Source organism: Micropterus salmoides, unplaced genomic scaffold (genome assembly GCF_014851395.1).
Source record: "Micropterus salmoides isolate LMB-PRFRI ecotype aquatic unplaced genomic scaffold, ASM1485139v1 Ms_hic_scaffold_13, whole genome shotgun sequence".
Taxonomy (NCBI): domain Eukaryota; kingdom Metazoa; phylum Chordata; class Actinopteri; order Centrarchiformes; family Centrarchidae; genus Micropterus; species Micropterus salmoides.
In genome coordinates, this window is record NW_024040374.1 from 5,281,591 (window position 1) to 5,295,698 (window position 14,108).

Sequence of the window (14,108 nt, forward strand, 5' to 3'; positions counted from 1 at the left end):
TCACTCCAACCCTCACTGTAGTATTAAAGTAAACGACCCCTACAATAGCCCAGTGAGGGAGAGCCACAAAGTCTTTGAACCAAAACTCAACCTAGAGTAATGGAGTACAAAACACACACACACACACACACACACACACACACACACACACACACACACACACACAGTGTCATCATAGGACGCTCCCAGCTCAAACCAAGGACTTGTTGTTTTGGTTTCTCAACAATACAACCATTCTCTTCACGCTCACAAACACTGCTCTATTTAGACTGCACACACATACAGTGGGCAAACCTATGAATATACAAGCGCGTGCACACGCGCACACACACACACACACACACACACACACAAAAGGCAAACTCATTTAGAAACAGTTTACAATCAAATAACAGTCACTCTTAGTCACATACAGCAAGTTAGAAGTTCTACAAGCATCCACAAACACACACATACCTGCATTAAAAAAATAGGCAATTGCACACATATGCACTCAAAGTCACTAGAGGGTGAAACCAGAGGGTGACACAGGAGAGGATTTTCACTCCTGTCCCATCCCCCTCCCACAAAAAAACCTGTCCATTCTCATCCCATACCTGTTAAAAAAATCTGAAAATACCATTTATTCATATTAGAATTACATATATATTTTTTAAATAAATTGACCTATGATTCCCATCCTGCCCGCTCCCGTTGACCTTTTTTCCTGTACCGTCCCAGTCCCACCATGAGTGGTTATATTGACTCCCATCCCGCGAGAACCCCACAGGAATCCAATGACCCACAGGATTCCTGAAAAAATGTCAGCTTCTAAAAGTCACCCACTCACATACATAAACATGTGTACACACAGACACACACAAAAGTTGCAGAAAAACACTGTTTCCAAAATAAATTTAAAATAATACAGACAAACACATAAAGCAAACAAGTGTCTGAAAGCCACAAACACTGCAGGAGGTGCAGGCACACATTAACGGCCACGTACACACACAGCAGGTCATTACGGTCAACTTGCCTCGACAGCTCAGTAATAACAATTTAGTAAGTTAAAGATGAAGACACTAGATTAGTTCTGCTGATGTTAACATGTGTGTGTGTATGAGACATGGCTGGCATATCACAAGCCTAATCTATCTCAGAATCTATCTCCCCCTCCCTCTGTCATTCTCATCTCCCTCTGTGTCCAACAGCAAGTTGACATGTTTTCTTTTTTCTTTCTTTTTCAGATCATGCAGAGCTTGAACAACAATATGAACTCTCATACCATTCCTCTGGAGAGTTGATATAGCTGTTGTCAATGTTGGTTTTGCCCGCGTGAATGTTGTTGCAACGATGAAGGTGCTTGTGAGTAAAAAGGGCGAGCAGTGTGGTATAGATAGTGCTGGGCAATTTAGACCTCTACAACTAAATTTATGATATTAACATAAATCAATGAGCATGTAAACTTGGATCTTACACAGAACTTCTGCAGGCTATTTACTAATTGTTATGATTGTACGTCCTGACTTTATGATTTTCTCTGTTCACACTACTAGTGAAACAACAGAAAAGAGTTGCATATGAAATAAATTTTTCCCTACTAAACAAAATGCTGTACATTCACTTCATTTATGCAAATAATATTGGGGTTTTATGATCACTAATGAAATGCAAAATTGACTAACTGTTTTCTAGACTTATTCAGTGGTGCATCTAAACATTTTATAGGTCATAATTAATTACACCATACTAAAGAGTTAGTAGATTTGGACACTTTACATGCATGAATCTGTTAGTAGTGTTGATGATGTTGGAAGAGTTGGTTTTACCGGCATGTTGTGTTAACGAGCAGCCTGGATGACTAAGAGGCACTGAGCTGGATATTATTGTTATAATATCCAGAAAAAGTTTAGCAACGCTGAGCCAACCTCTTTGTGCATGGAGGATAGTCAGTATGTATATTCTTAGTTCTTATGCGCCCTGTAACTGCAATGCATTCTGGATAAACATTAACAGGAGGTAATGGAATACTTCATGTCTTATTGGCTGACAGACTGAAGTTGGCAAATGGCTGGCTGTTAAAACAGCCCCCACATCTCTGTCAATTCAGCCTAATAGGACCATGATGAAGTTTTATTAGGGTGCTTCATTAGGCTGTGGTGGGAAACACTCTTAATTATAAAAGTGGGCTTTACCAGAATATAAACATTTTCTTATACAACATGGTTTCATCAAACATTTACAGAAATCCCCTTTAAACAGACATGTTACAGGGTCAATTCTTCCAAATGACAAGAAACACATTTTTTTACTTAACCCTAATGGAGTCTGGCCATTCCGACAGTGTCAGTTTTATGTGCTGAATCTCGATATTCAGCACATCATTTCTTCGGTGGTTTGTTCACAGCAATGCTGTGAGCACCACAAAATAATTTCCATTACACCTCATTGTACTGGGGTAGAGGCAGAACTTTCTGAGACAGATATCTACCAAAACTTTTCTCATGAAACCACTATGGATAGGGCTTTTTATAATATGGGTTAAATGACCTCTTTATATGTTGCATTTAAAAATGTGTTGCTACAAAACTAATTCTGGCACTTTTGTACAATTCATACTTACAACTGAGACTCTGTTGAGGACTACTTGTTTGACTTTTTTTTACACTTGTGGTATAATTAATGCTACTCATTTCTACGGTTGCCCCGTCTGCCCTCAACTTATGGGTGCGCTGTGGATAATCATTGGGATGCATTTGGGTATTGTTCTGACCGGAAAACATGGCGGCTGTCCTGAAAACTCAGTTTACACGCAGCAAAATCTGTTTGGGTAACGCAAATTCTGAATCATGCTTAATTTTACATTCAGTGTCTGTTCGGGTAGTTAATCAACAACTGGTTGGTTATTCAGGAGTTGCAAGAAAAGGATAGTCTGATAAAACACTGTTTACAACCTATGTTAACATTTTCCTGACACTCTTAGGGATGTCGGGTGTATTTAAGTGACTAAATTAAAAACTACACCAAATCTTAACCACAGAGGTGCTGGATCAGAAAACGATTATGAATCATTCTTATCTTGGTGAGACCAGATCAACAAACAGTCATATGGACAAACAATTTATTAAGTTGTTTAGTTTGAAGGTTGAAGTTAAAATGCATTATCATCAAACCACTCCACGTCCCCCCAGCTGACAGACTAAATTCACAGAAAATATATTATATACCTAAATCCTGCGGCAAAGAACTGCCCTTTGACCTGTCGCAAGGTTTATCTACCTTTGCTACTCAGAGAAAGCAGATTTTTCAGCAAATCTGACATGACGGCTCTAAAATGCAGAACATAAGCTGCCAGTCTTTTATAATGTCTCATTAGTGTGGGAATGATTAAAAGCGTTAACAATCTACACCTCTAAACAGTTTGCAATTGTTTTAGTACCTACATGAAGCACAGATACTCATCCAGATTTTCTCAGAAAGTCTTTAGATTTGTTCCTGTAACCTTGTAGGGAAGTTTAGTCTACTACTGCTTCAAGAGTTTTCTTAAGAAAAGGCAAACCTGTTTTCTGCCATTATATATAAATAGTCAAAATAAATCAATAGTTATGTAAATGTCTCTCTAGATTTTGGCAGGCTTGTTGTTTGGGTAGGTGTGTTTGTATTACCTCTACACCATCATATTCCTGCTCCATCGCTGAGCAGTATTGTGGCAGTCCCAGCTGGCTCAGCCATCGGGAGATAGACTGGTGCTTCATTGTGATGCATGTACGCAGATGCACACACACAATCTGCCTCTCACACACTTCTTTCAGATGGAACCTGAAACACAGGGGGAAAAAAAATAGAAGATCATTTTAATTTTAATTAATCCCAACAAGTCAACAAAATATGAAATTTATGCCAAAACTATAAATTGTGAAATGTTTATTTTTTAATCTCACACAAGATTCGATTCAATGTTGTGTGATTAGTGTATGTAGTCTAATTCTTTTTTAAAACACATACAAATTAAGATTAATCATCTCGTCTCTGCTCAGCAACCTTTCACTGGTAATGGCACCGGAATCTGACAGTTTAGTATTAGTTGGCTTTTACATGATATGAATGTTCACATCCTATTATGGTAGGTCAGGGAGAGGAAACTGTGAAATGCAATCACAGACAAGATGTGGGAGGTTTCACTGAAAATATCAAAGCCATTTCAGTCAGTGTAAGACATAATTTGATACTTTCCATGGGTTGTTCACAAACTGTACTCCTCTCTTTCAATACCAGACTGCTAAAAATATCTGTAGAAAAGATGATAATTGGTTCAATTCTATAATGTGAGCATAATCTGGTTGGGGTGTATTTATGCAATGACTTAACAGGAATCAGACTTGTGTGTACCAATTAAAAGCAGGTATTTCAACCAAGCAGTATTAAGAATCGCTGAAGAATAGGGCAAAGTTAGAATTTTTGCAATGTACAATCTTTGAAAACTGTAATGTAAAAATGTAACATTTAAAGTAAATCAAGGTATGGGAGATCGGTCAGAATGTCAGGAAACCATCAACTATTTCTTACTGTTTCGTCTGTGCAGAACATGTGGTAAACAGAGAATTTCCTTTTTTACAGGGAGGCAGTTATGTAGCCAAGTCTCGTTCTTTATCAGTCTAATGGGCGATTAGCGCCAACACTACAGGCGCTTCAATGCTGTGAACACCCCTTGGTGATGATGTCTCAGTCTCAACAAGAAGGCTGATAATGAGAATCAAATTCTGTGTCTGTATCTGCCGGCAGTCAAGATAGAGCCACAAAACATTAAACAGAATGTTCAGGAAAAACACCCATGCTGATTATTACCATTTATCATTTTTACCCAGGAGCACTGGGCTGTCACTACTGCAACACACACACACACACACGGTGATAAAATTATAAATGATGTGGACAGTGCTAAATGTCAAGATAAATCAAAGATAAATCCTATTAACTATATAGATAAGTGGAAAAAATCTTCTGAGTTAAGACTGGCTCCTGAACAGAGCCAAACAGAACTGAAAAAACAAGTGGCCATTAGAGACTACTAGGGATGTCCTGATCCAGTTTTATTAGGCCCGGACCAAGCGGCAACCTCCAGCTATAATGACTGAAGCCAATGTAGAAGTAACTTAAACCTGCATTATTTCTAACCACTAGCAGGGGGCGAATTCTGTGGCTGCAAGAAGAAGTTGGTTTCATTAGAAACAAGGGTAAAATGACCCTACTTCTCAACTTATTTATTACTTCAGTAAATACTTTCCTAATGAGTTTGTGATCTCAATCGTTAGTTTCAAGTCTTCTTCAATACAGCATAATATTAATTTCATAAATTATGGTCCCATTTAGAGGAAAACAGATGATGAAGCAGGGTATGATTTGGGGAGGGATTACCTCGCGATTGACAAGTCGCAACCATGGCGACCTGTCAATCAGGATAGAGGCGATTGTATCCACTGCACTGTATAAATTTAACCAGCGCTGTTGAAAAAGCTTATTAGGAGTCGGCTTTTCATTTTTCCTGATAAGTGCGTTTTGTTTTAAGCCCGTTTTTAGCTAGCCAAGATTAGCATCCCGGTTAAAATCACAGTTAACGTGAATTACAGATGCACAAAGCAAACCAAGCTTGCTAGAGTCACAGTCTCGTCCAAATAGCCTGGTTACAAAAAAAATTGACTGACTGCCAGGCTTCAAAACGGTAGTCCACAGACCAACAGGTGACACCACGGTGACTGTGTACCAGAGGTGGGAGTAAGTCACACTTGTTCAAGTCACAAGCAAGTCCCAAGTTACTGTGATGAAAGTCAAACCAAGTCAAGTCAAGTCATTCTTAGGTCAAGCAAGTCACAAATCAAGTCATATGAAATTCTAAGGAATTCAGTTTGTTTAAACAGCAATTCAACTATATGATCATTTTGGAAGATGTAATGAATGTTTCTTTTTTTTTCTATATTGAACTATACACAAAGGTGTTCCTGTTATTTAGTGTACTATTGGCTTCACTGATTATTGAATAGTGTAATAAAACATGTTGGAATGTTGGAATCAGTCTCAAGTCTAAGTCAAGTCTTAAGTCATGAATAACAAGTCAAAGTCAAGTCGTTTGTCTGTTTTAGTCAAGCAAGTCTCAAGTCTTCAAATTTGCGACTCCACCTCTGCTCTGTACACTTCTTTTATACAGTCTATGGCCTTGGAGTCCTTTAAAGTGGTCATATTATGCTAATTTTCAGGTTCACAATTTTAATTAGGGGTTGTACCAGAACAGGTTTACATGGTTTCATTTTTAAAAAACACCATATTTTTTGTAGAAGCAGAGTGGGGCGGGATCTGAAAAGCCGGTAAACACAGCTTCGGTTCAGATGTATATGTTTCCCTTACCAGCTTAGCAACACTGACAAACGAGCTATTTTCAGGCAGTTCAGCGCAGTGTTTTCTGTGGGAGATGGGAACTCCCTTTGGATTGGACTAGGGCTGTAGCTAACAATGATTTTAGTATTCGAAGCGTCTATAGATTATTTCAACGATTCATTGATGCGTCGTTTAAGAAGTACTTTTGCTTGGCGGCGGCAGCTGTGCACGTTTATAGGTGATAGATATTTATTAGTCCTTTCGGAAATTCATAGTGTGTCATACAGCAAACATCAGACGAACAACCAGATAGCTGCTTTACAAACACAAAAATCACCCGAGTGCTATATAAGCTAAAGGCTCGTGCAAGACTACACGACTTTCAGCGTTGACGGATGGCCGTGCCGTTCACACAACTTGCCGTAATATGACGGCAGTCTTGAAGTCGTTGTGGCGTTCAAACTACGTGACTGATCGGTGACAGGGGGTAACACCCACTACAGGAGATGACAACAGCTATGGCACCTGACGCTGGTTTCCAAACCACTTTTATCAAGAAAACACACATGAAATGTGAAACGAGAAATGAGCGATCCTACACACGAAACAGCTGTTGTTTGTTATTATAAAGACAAAGAATATGGTTGAAAGGATGGATTAGTACACGCAGGTTGCAGGGATTGTCTGAGCTACACAGAGAACTGCAGGAGAGTTAAAAGGTGCAGCTCCCCGACACCCAGTTAACTCTTGACTGTTAGGTTAAGTTACAACTCACGGCCCAAAAAGGAGAACAAAAGCACGTGTGCACATTTTCAGCTGAGGACTGCGGCTTACTTTGGCTAGCCTTCAACTCAACAATCAGTCATGATTTTAGTTAACTGCTAAAGTTGCTATTACTGTTACCTTGTCTGTGGTCCGCTGGCAGAACACCGGCTGCTTTTTGTTCAGCTGCCGTCGTGCTGTTCCCAAGACGACAAAAGTTTCGTTTTACGGTGGACGGACGGTAACATTACAGAGTTGTTGTTTTCTTTAGCTTGAAATAATCCCATACTTTGGACGCTTTTTGTCCCTTACTGTTTTCTCTCTCTTCCCCCACTTTGCAAACAACTCCATCATAATCACGTCGTGTTCACAGCGTGCATATATATATAAATAACTCAATAAAGAAGAGCGGAAAACCCAAAAAGCATAATATAACGTCTTTAATACTGAGTCTGATCCACTACTCATATTTATCTAAATACTGACTGTAATAACAGCTGTAGTCTGCTAAATCTGACACCTCTTATTTGTATCAAGCTACTTGATCCAAATACTGAAGGTCCTAGTTAAAAATATTCAGTTTATAAGCTTAAATGTTTGATATTATATGAATGAAAGGTTAACTGGGAGAATGCAACTCATAAGACTGACAAGACGCAATAAGCTAGAGAGCAGACGTATCACTCTGTTGGATTTGTTGAAACTACAGAAGCATTCATCCCACTCATGATTGTAACAGTGGCGTTAGTGCCAAATACCGATCCTTAAGATCGGCTGTAAAATGTCTCAATATTATCTAATTTTAAAGCTTTTTTTTTTATTATTATCTAATTTAAACTGACATTATTTATACACTTTTATGCAAATATGGGGCACTGTTTCTTAAACATGTGCCATGGAGGGCTGAGAACATTTCATGAAGATGAAAGACAGAAAAATAAACGTAACAACACAAAAAACTGAAGGCCAGCTAATCATTGAAAATTTGCATCACATATTTTTGATATTCTTCTGAAACGCTGACAGTCTTATAATATGCAACCCTCAAGAATGGAGAAGATGTAAAATATATGTTAATAATCTTACTCCAGATCAATAGAAAACAAATTTCTATTGATAAAAACAGTAATGACTCTCTCTGCTGATTTGAGTACCTCTGTGTTGTCAGGTAGTATCATTGTTTGTGTGTTCTCAGTGTTACTGTGTCCTTTGTGTATTGTGTTATTTAAGTGGCAGAGCACACATGGTACTGTCATTGTGTTTTATGCGAGCGTGTGTTCGTACCCGTCTGTGTGTGTGGTGACATGCCATTGGTAAAGACAGAACAACCAAAACCTTATCGGGCAAAAAGGCAGTGACTGAGCACGTACAGTGGAGCCCCCACCCCACCCAATCACATTAAGTGATGTCACAGAGATGTACATGATGTCACGGACTGTCACCAAAGGTTGTTAGACCACTCCACAGCCAAGCACTTTCCAAGATCCATCTACACGTGTGCGCGCGCACACACACTTTCAATCATATCTGTCTAATCTATGAGCGTGTCATCATGTAGATTAGAGAAGAGGAGTCGTTTGTACAGTATATGGACTCCTGTCAGTGTCCAACACAATTTCCAGTTTAACCTAATGGAGAAATGGAGGTCGTTCAGGAGATTGAATGACCTTTATGTCCCACCAGCAATGAGCTTATACACTGTATAAAGCATCAGAAGGAGCAGTTCTTGCCCTCTTACTGACATGTACACAATGTTAGAATGTTAAATAAATGATCTACCATGATTTCTACTTTACCTCTCCTTGTGTACAATGTGAAGGCCAACAGAAATCCCATCACTCCTAATGACCTACACTGGATGAATGAGAAAACATATATATATCGATAACAACCTCTGTCATGGTATCTGTTATTTTGTTTCATGTATTTTGTTTATTTTGAGTTAATGTGGTTGAGAAACTAAGAACCAGACAGAAATGTCTGTTTTTGGCTAATCTAGTACAATTAAGCACCTGACAATATTGCTGCATTAATTTGATTTGAAATGTTCTCTATGGGCTTACTTTACTACCTTAAATGTTTTAAATGTATTTGTCCATTGCAGATCTGCACCACATTAACTGTGTTTGCATGCGTTTATGGTGAACTAGTGTGCCATGAGTAACACTGCTTTTACTCTGAAGTGACACACACACAGTCATTGGCATTATCGGCTCTTTCATTATGGTATCCTAGATACATATTATGCTGATGTTGCAAATATGCACACAAACATACCTCATCTTCATGATGTCTTACAGTTCATCCATTAACTTAAGTCGTATTCCTGAAACTTAATTATAGTACTACCGTAACATGCAATGTCACAAACTACAGTTGCACCATACTTACAGTGATGACTAAAATTAGGAATCAACAAACATAAATATTATTTGTATTTGTACAAATTAGTGTCCTTAAACCGAGTTACACCAGACGAATGACAGAAATTAGCTTCAGCTAACTAAAGACGTACTCACATTAGGCAATCCGTACCATTCCCGAGCACGCTTAAACCCCAAAGTTCAGTTCGTTTGATCAGTGTGATCACACGGTACGCTCAACTGTGCCAGGGTCCGCACGGTACGCATCTAGTGTGATCGCTAACCATACCCGAGCGCGGAACTCAGACAGTAAAAACCAAGAATATTGGACATTGTTCTTGTTTTGCCGATCACTCACACTGAAGTGCAATTACTAGGATAGTGGGGAAAAAAAAAATCGATACATCATTGTATCGCAATATTTTCAGTGGCAATACTGCATTGATACACGGAAGCCAAGGATCGATCTTTTATTATATAAATTGTACATGAGAATTTTACTTGGTACTATAATAATAAAATCAATAGATTTTTCAGTCCACTAGAAAAATAGCTTTCCTTTGGGAACACAATCTGTAGTTGGAAAAAAGGTAATAAATTTAAGTAAATCGCAATAATATCGTATTGTGACATACGTATCATATCATTGGGCCTTTGGTGATTCCCACCCATAGCATTTTCATTTTTCTAGGTAAGAGTGACTGAAACTGCAATTTGAGGTTTTTACAAACTACAAACATAAATGACCACATTACCACCACCTATGCTCACACTCCTTAAACAGTTTGTTCATATGTGTGCTTCTAGGCCCATACTGCTGTTTATTGTGTAGACTGGGCTCAGATGAATTTGCAGCCAAACCAAAGGGTTAAAAGCTAAATCGTGCTTTCTGAAGCTGCACAATTTGTAATGTCAAAATTTAATTTGGGTGTTGGGGGTGGGGGGTGGGGGTCCAAACATCATTCAGGAAAAGCCTGGACACTTCCCCATCAGCCCTTTCTGCCTCCTTTACCCCTCTGTATAAAGCTTAACAAACTAGTAAATGTGAGTACTCTGTGTGAAGTTCACATGGAATTTACATGTTAGCCATGTCAAACTGCTGTTTAGAGCCACCACTACTGTGCCATATTGCCTAGTTTCTCTTTCACTAATTTAAAAAGGGATATCAGAGGGAAAAGGTCTAACAGTGCCCTCCATATGATTACCATAAACATGTGCCATCAAGTCTTAAAGTCTGAACAACCGGGGTTAATTGAGAAGCTTCTGCAGCAAAAGGGTGCCAATGAAACCTGTGTTAGCCACACCCTGTCTGTCTAAGGCTCTGCCTAACCTTTTACTGCATCTTTCAGCCAGATGATCCATGTATTACTGAGCAGCACAGACTACTGAACAGCTGTATGTCATTTTAAAGCGTTTAGGCTTTTCCCTGATATTGTGAGCGGTTTATCTCGTAAAATTTACAAAAGGACTCCACATGGCTGGTTGATAACGCTCGAAAGATCACAGAACATTTCCAGACAAACAAATGAACACTGGCATTCAATTTGAAGACTGAAGGAAAGCAGTTTAGAGGGAGTTAGAAATTACCTGGTCGGAAAAAAGGGAAAATTATGCATTTGTTTAATTTCCTTTGGGGAAGTCAGATTTCCTTATAAATTAAATTATAAACAAACACTAGTAAGACAGTGCAACTCAGTAGGGCTGCCACCAACTGGCCAAAGAGAAAGGTTACATCTTGTGTAACTCCTGAGGTTCTTGGTTTTACAGCGCTGGCAGTTTTTCTCTTTGTTTACAATGGACAAGCTTGTACACATTCCCAATAGTGCTGACAGGACGAGAGAATAGAGAAGAGGTCAGCACTGACGAATAGAAAAGAAGTAGGCACTGAGGAAAAGTGTTCCCAGTGAACAAGTTTACTATCCAGAAAACTGAACCCGTACTCTATCCCTAGAGGGTTCTTCTTCCTGTTAAGTCCAATCCAGGCTTCTTGTCCTCTCCTCTCCCTGTCGGTTTGACCTAAGCTTTTTCCCATGACCGCATTTCCCTGGAGCATCGTCACAGTGTCCATTGTATTACAGAATATAAAATCGACCTATCCCAGCATTACAGAACACGCCTGGCTATTTGTCAGACACTCACCAAATACCAAAGCAATTTTGGCAAACATCAAACTCAAAGTCCAGAGCAGCTACGACAGCATTAGAGGACAATTTTCCATTTACTCAGGCACTCTCTAATGCCTGTACTGGCTGCCTTTTACAGTCCAAGGGCATCCATTTTGCCAATTACATTAGACTGACACAATCCAACCAATTGAATTAAGCTGCAAAAATAACATCAGCATCACCACCAGGCCACCAGTCCCAGCTCATATTACTAAGCCAGGCAGCAAGATGTTTGATTATTTCAAATGAAGGACGCTATGCAGGGAAGATGAGACAATTTCACTAAGTTACAGTCTTAGGCAACTGTGCTAATAATCCAGGTGGCACGTAAGGTTGCTTCTCATTTGTCCAATATGACTAATAGAGACAAATAGACACATAACAATACCATTTAATGTAACTGCAACACAACCAAAGTAAGTGCACCAAACAACGTTGATTTAATACTGCTCATTCAATACCTGCCATATATACAGAACTCAATAAGTAAAGCGCAAACTGTTTCTAATTGGTGATGTAAAAATGTTTTAGTAACTTTCAATCATTAAAAATAAATTGTATAACCTCAAACAATATGACCATATCACCACCAAAAGTTAAATTACTTTATATCATTGAATTATCTCCCAGCCATGGTCAGTGTGTAATTTTAATGCACAGTTTACACTGTGGGGCAGACAAATCTCAAATCAAATAACCAACCATCACTGACATTACATTTACCTACAAAAAAAAAAAAAATGCTTGGCATGCAGTTTAACCTAGCAAAGCTCAGTCTTTTTGTTTATTCAGTGTTGAAGGAAAGCAACTACCCAAATCCACACCCTGAAACAAATTTATAAATTCAAGTGAAAACCCTTTGACTTGTGGTTTGCAGTACTTCTCAGCTACAAATGTCAGCTCTGCATCAGAAACAAAGCATAAAGTTACACCTCTAACATGTCCAACAAAATTCATTTTTGCTTTTCCGTGTTTAGTGGACTGAGCAAATAAATCAGGACAGGAAGATTACTGATTATTGAGATGCTCCATGACCTCTTCTGAACTATTTCTGAGGTGTGAACTTAAACATTTGACAGAAGGTGGAATATCATTTTCTCTCTGTGGTTGTGTGCTTGCCTTGAGAACATGTCTGAAGCTGTCTGAGTGTGTTTACCTGTAGGTTACAGTAACTACAGAAGCAGCTGGAATATGACAGGAGCATATCTCAGTGAGGATCAGGTTAGACAGTGAATAACTATTGTTTTTCACAACAAGGAGGCAGTAATCTTAGGACTGTTCAAAACTACTCCCCTTTTCTTATAATTATCCAAACTTGTCTTTTCCTTCTCATCTTTTTTCCTCACACTGTTTTTTTATACTTCTCCATTTTAGGGTTTTCAATCTTACCCTCCTCTCCTGATGTTTCCTTTCACGACTGACTGTGCTGTCACCTCCCATCTCCCCCCTTGCCTCATCTGGGTTTTTCTACAGTACCTCCTCCTCCTCCTCATTTCTGCAGTTTTATGCATAATTTCTGTCTTTTTTTGCCCCTCCTTCCATCCCCCGTTTGTATTTCTTTTCCATTTACTCTAAACTTCTTCTCAGAGAGTTTAATAAAGAGTTAAAGCTGCCTGCATTTGTGTACATGTGTGAACTGAGACTAAACCACTGCTAGAGGGGTTTGTGCAATTGACAGCTTCATCAAGTTATCGCTCTCTCTCTCATTCACACACATGCAGGTGCATATCAAGCATGGCTGGGCATGCAGCTAAGTAGCCACACAGCAGCAAACATCTTATTTGTGTGAAATGCTAGATGACTTTCACTGTGTCTGTGCTGCAGGCAGAGGGGTATTATCACACTGCACCACAATATTATCAGTTTTCATTTGGTTCTGACTTTTTGCCTCCAGGAGGTTGGATTTCATTTAAAGTTTTTCTTAGGTCTCAAACTGATTCAAATGTTCTCTCAGAGACTAATTTTCCCTGCTTACTCTGTATTTAAATACAAGTATCTCTGTATTCCTTTTACAATCCAGGGGTAAACAGGAAAATACTTACATGGCAGTGTAATTTAATGTTTTCCAGTGAAAGTTCATCTCTTGAACTTTCTCCTTGAAGAAATATACTCTCATATTACTTAAATCACTGACAGTAATCAATGCAAGCAATTGTTTTACCTAAAAAAAACAACCTCTGCTTGGATCTGCTTGAAAAAGGAGCTGAGAAAGTGAACATGTTTCTGCATTATTTGCTGCCATATAAAACACACCATGCTGGATATGTAAAGAACTGCAAGAAGTCATCACTTGCATGGAATTGTCTTATTTTATTTGTCTTACAATTTTCATTGCAGTTTCATCCTTCTTGGCATTTTATTGAAAACTTTAGTGGAGTTTGGTTATTTCCTCTATTTCTGTTGTAAAAAGTCACTTTTTTCAGGTCGCCACAGACATTAGATTTTATGGACTTTATGGAGAAAAGAA

At 38.8% G+C, this 14,108-nt stretch overlaps 1 protein-coding gene across 1 annotated transcript in view; it reads right to left on the minus strand.

Moving 5' to 3' along the window:
- The window catches only part of bcar3 (BCAR3 adaptor protein, NSP family member), a 79,157-nt gene that overhangs the window by 64,052 nt on the left and 997 nt on the right, over nucleotides 1-14,108 (minus strand). Inside the window, exon 2 of the mRNA XM_038715150.1 lies at nucleotides 3,648-3,801. Coding sequence (XP_038571078.1) covers nucleotides 3,648-3,737 — 90 coding nt within the window. The 5' untranslated portion in view covers nucleotides 3,738-3,801. The remainder of the gene's footprint in view (nucleotides 1-3,647; nucleotides 3,802-14,108) is intronic.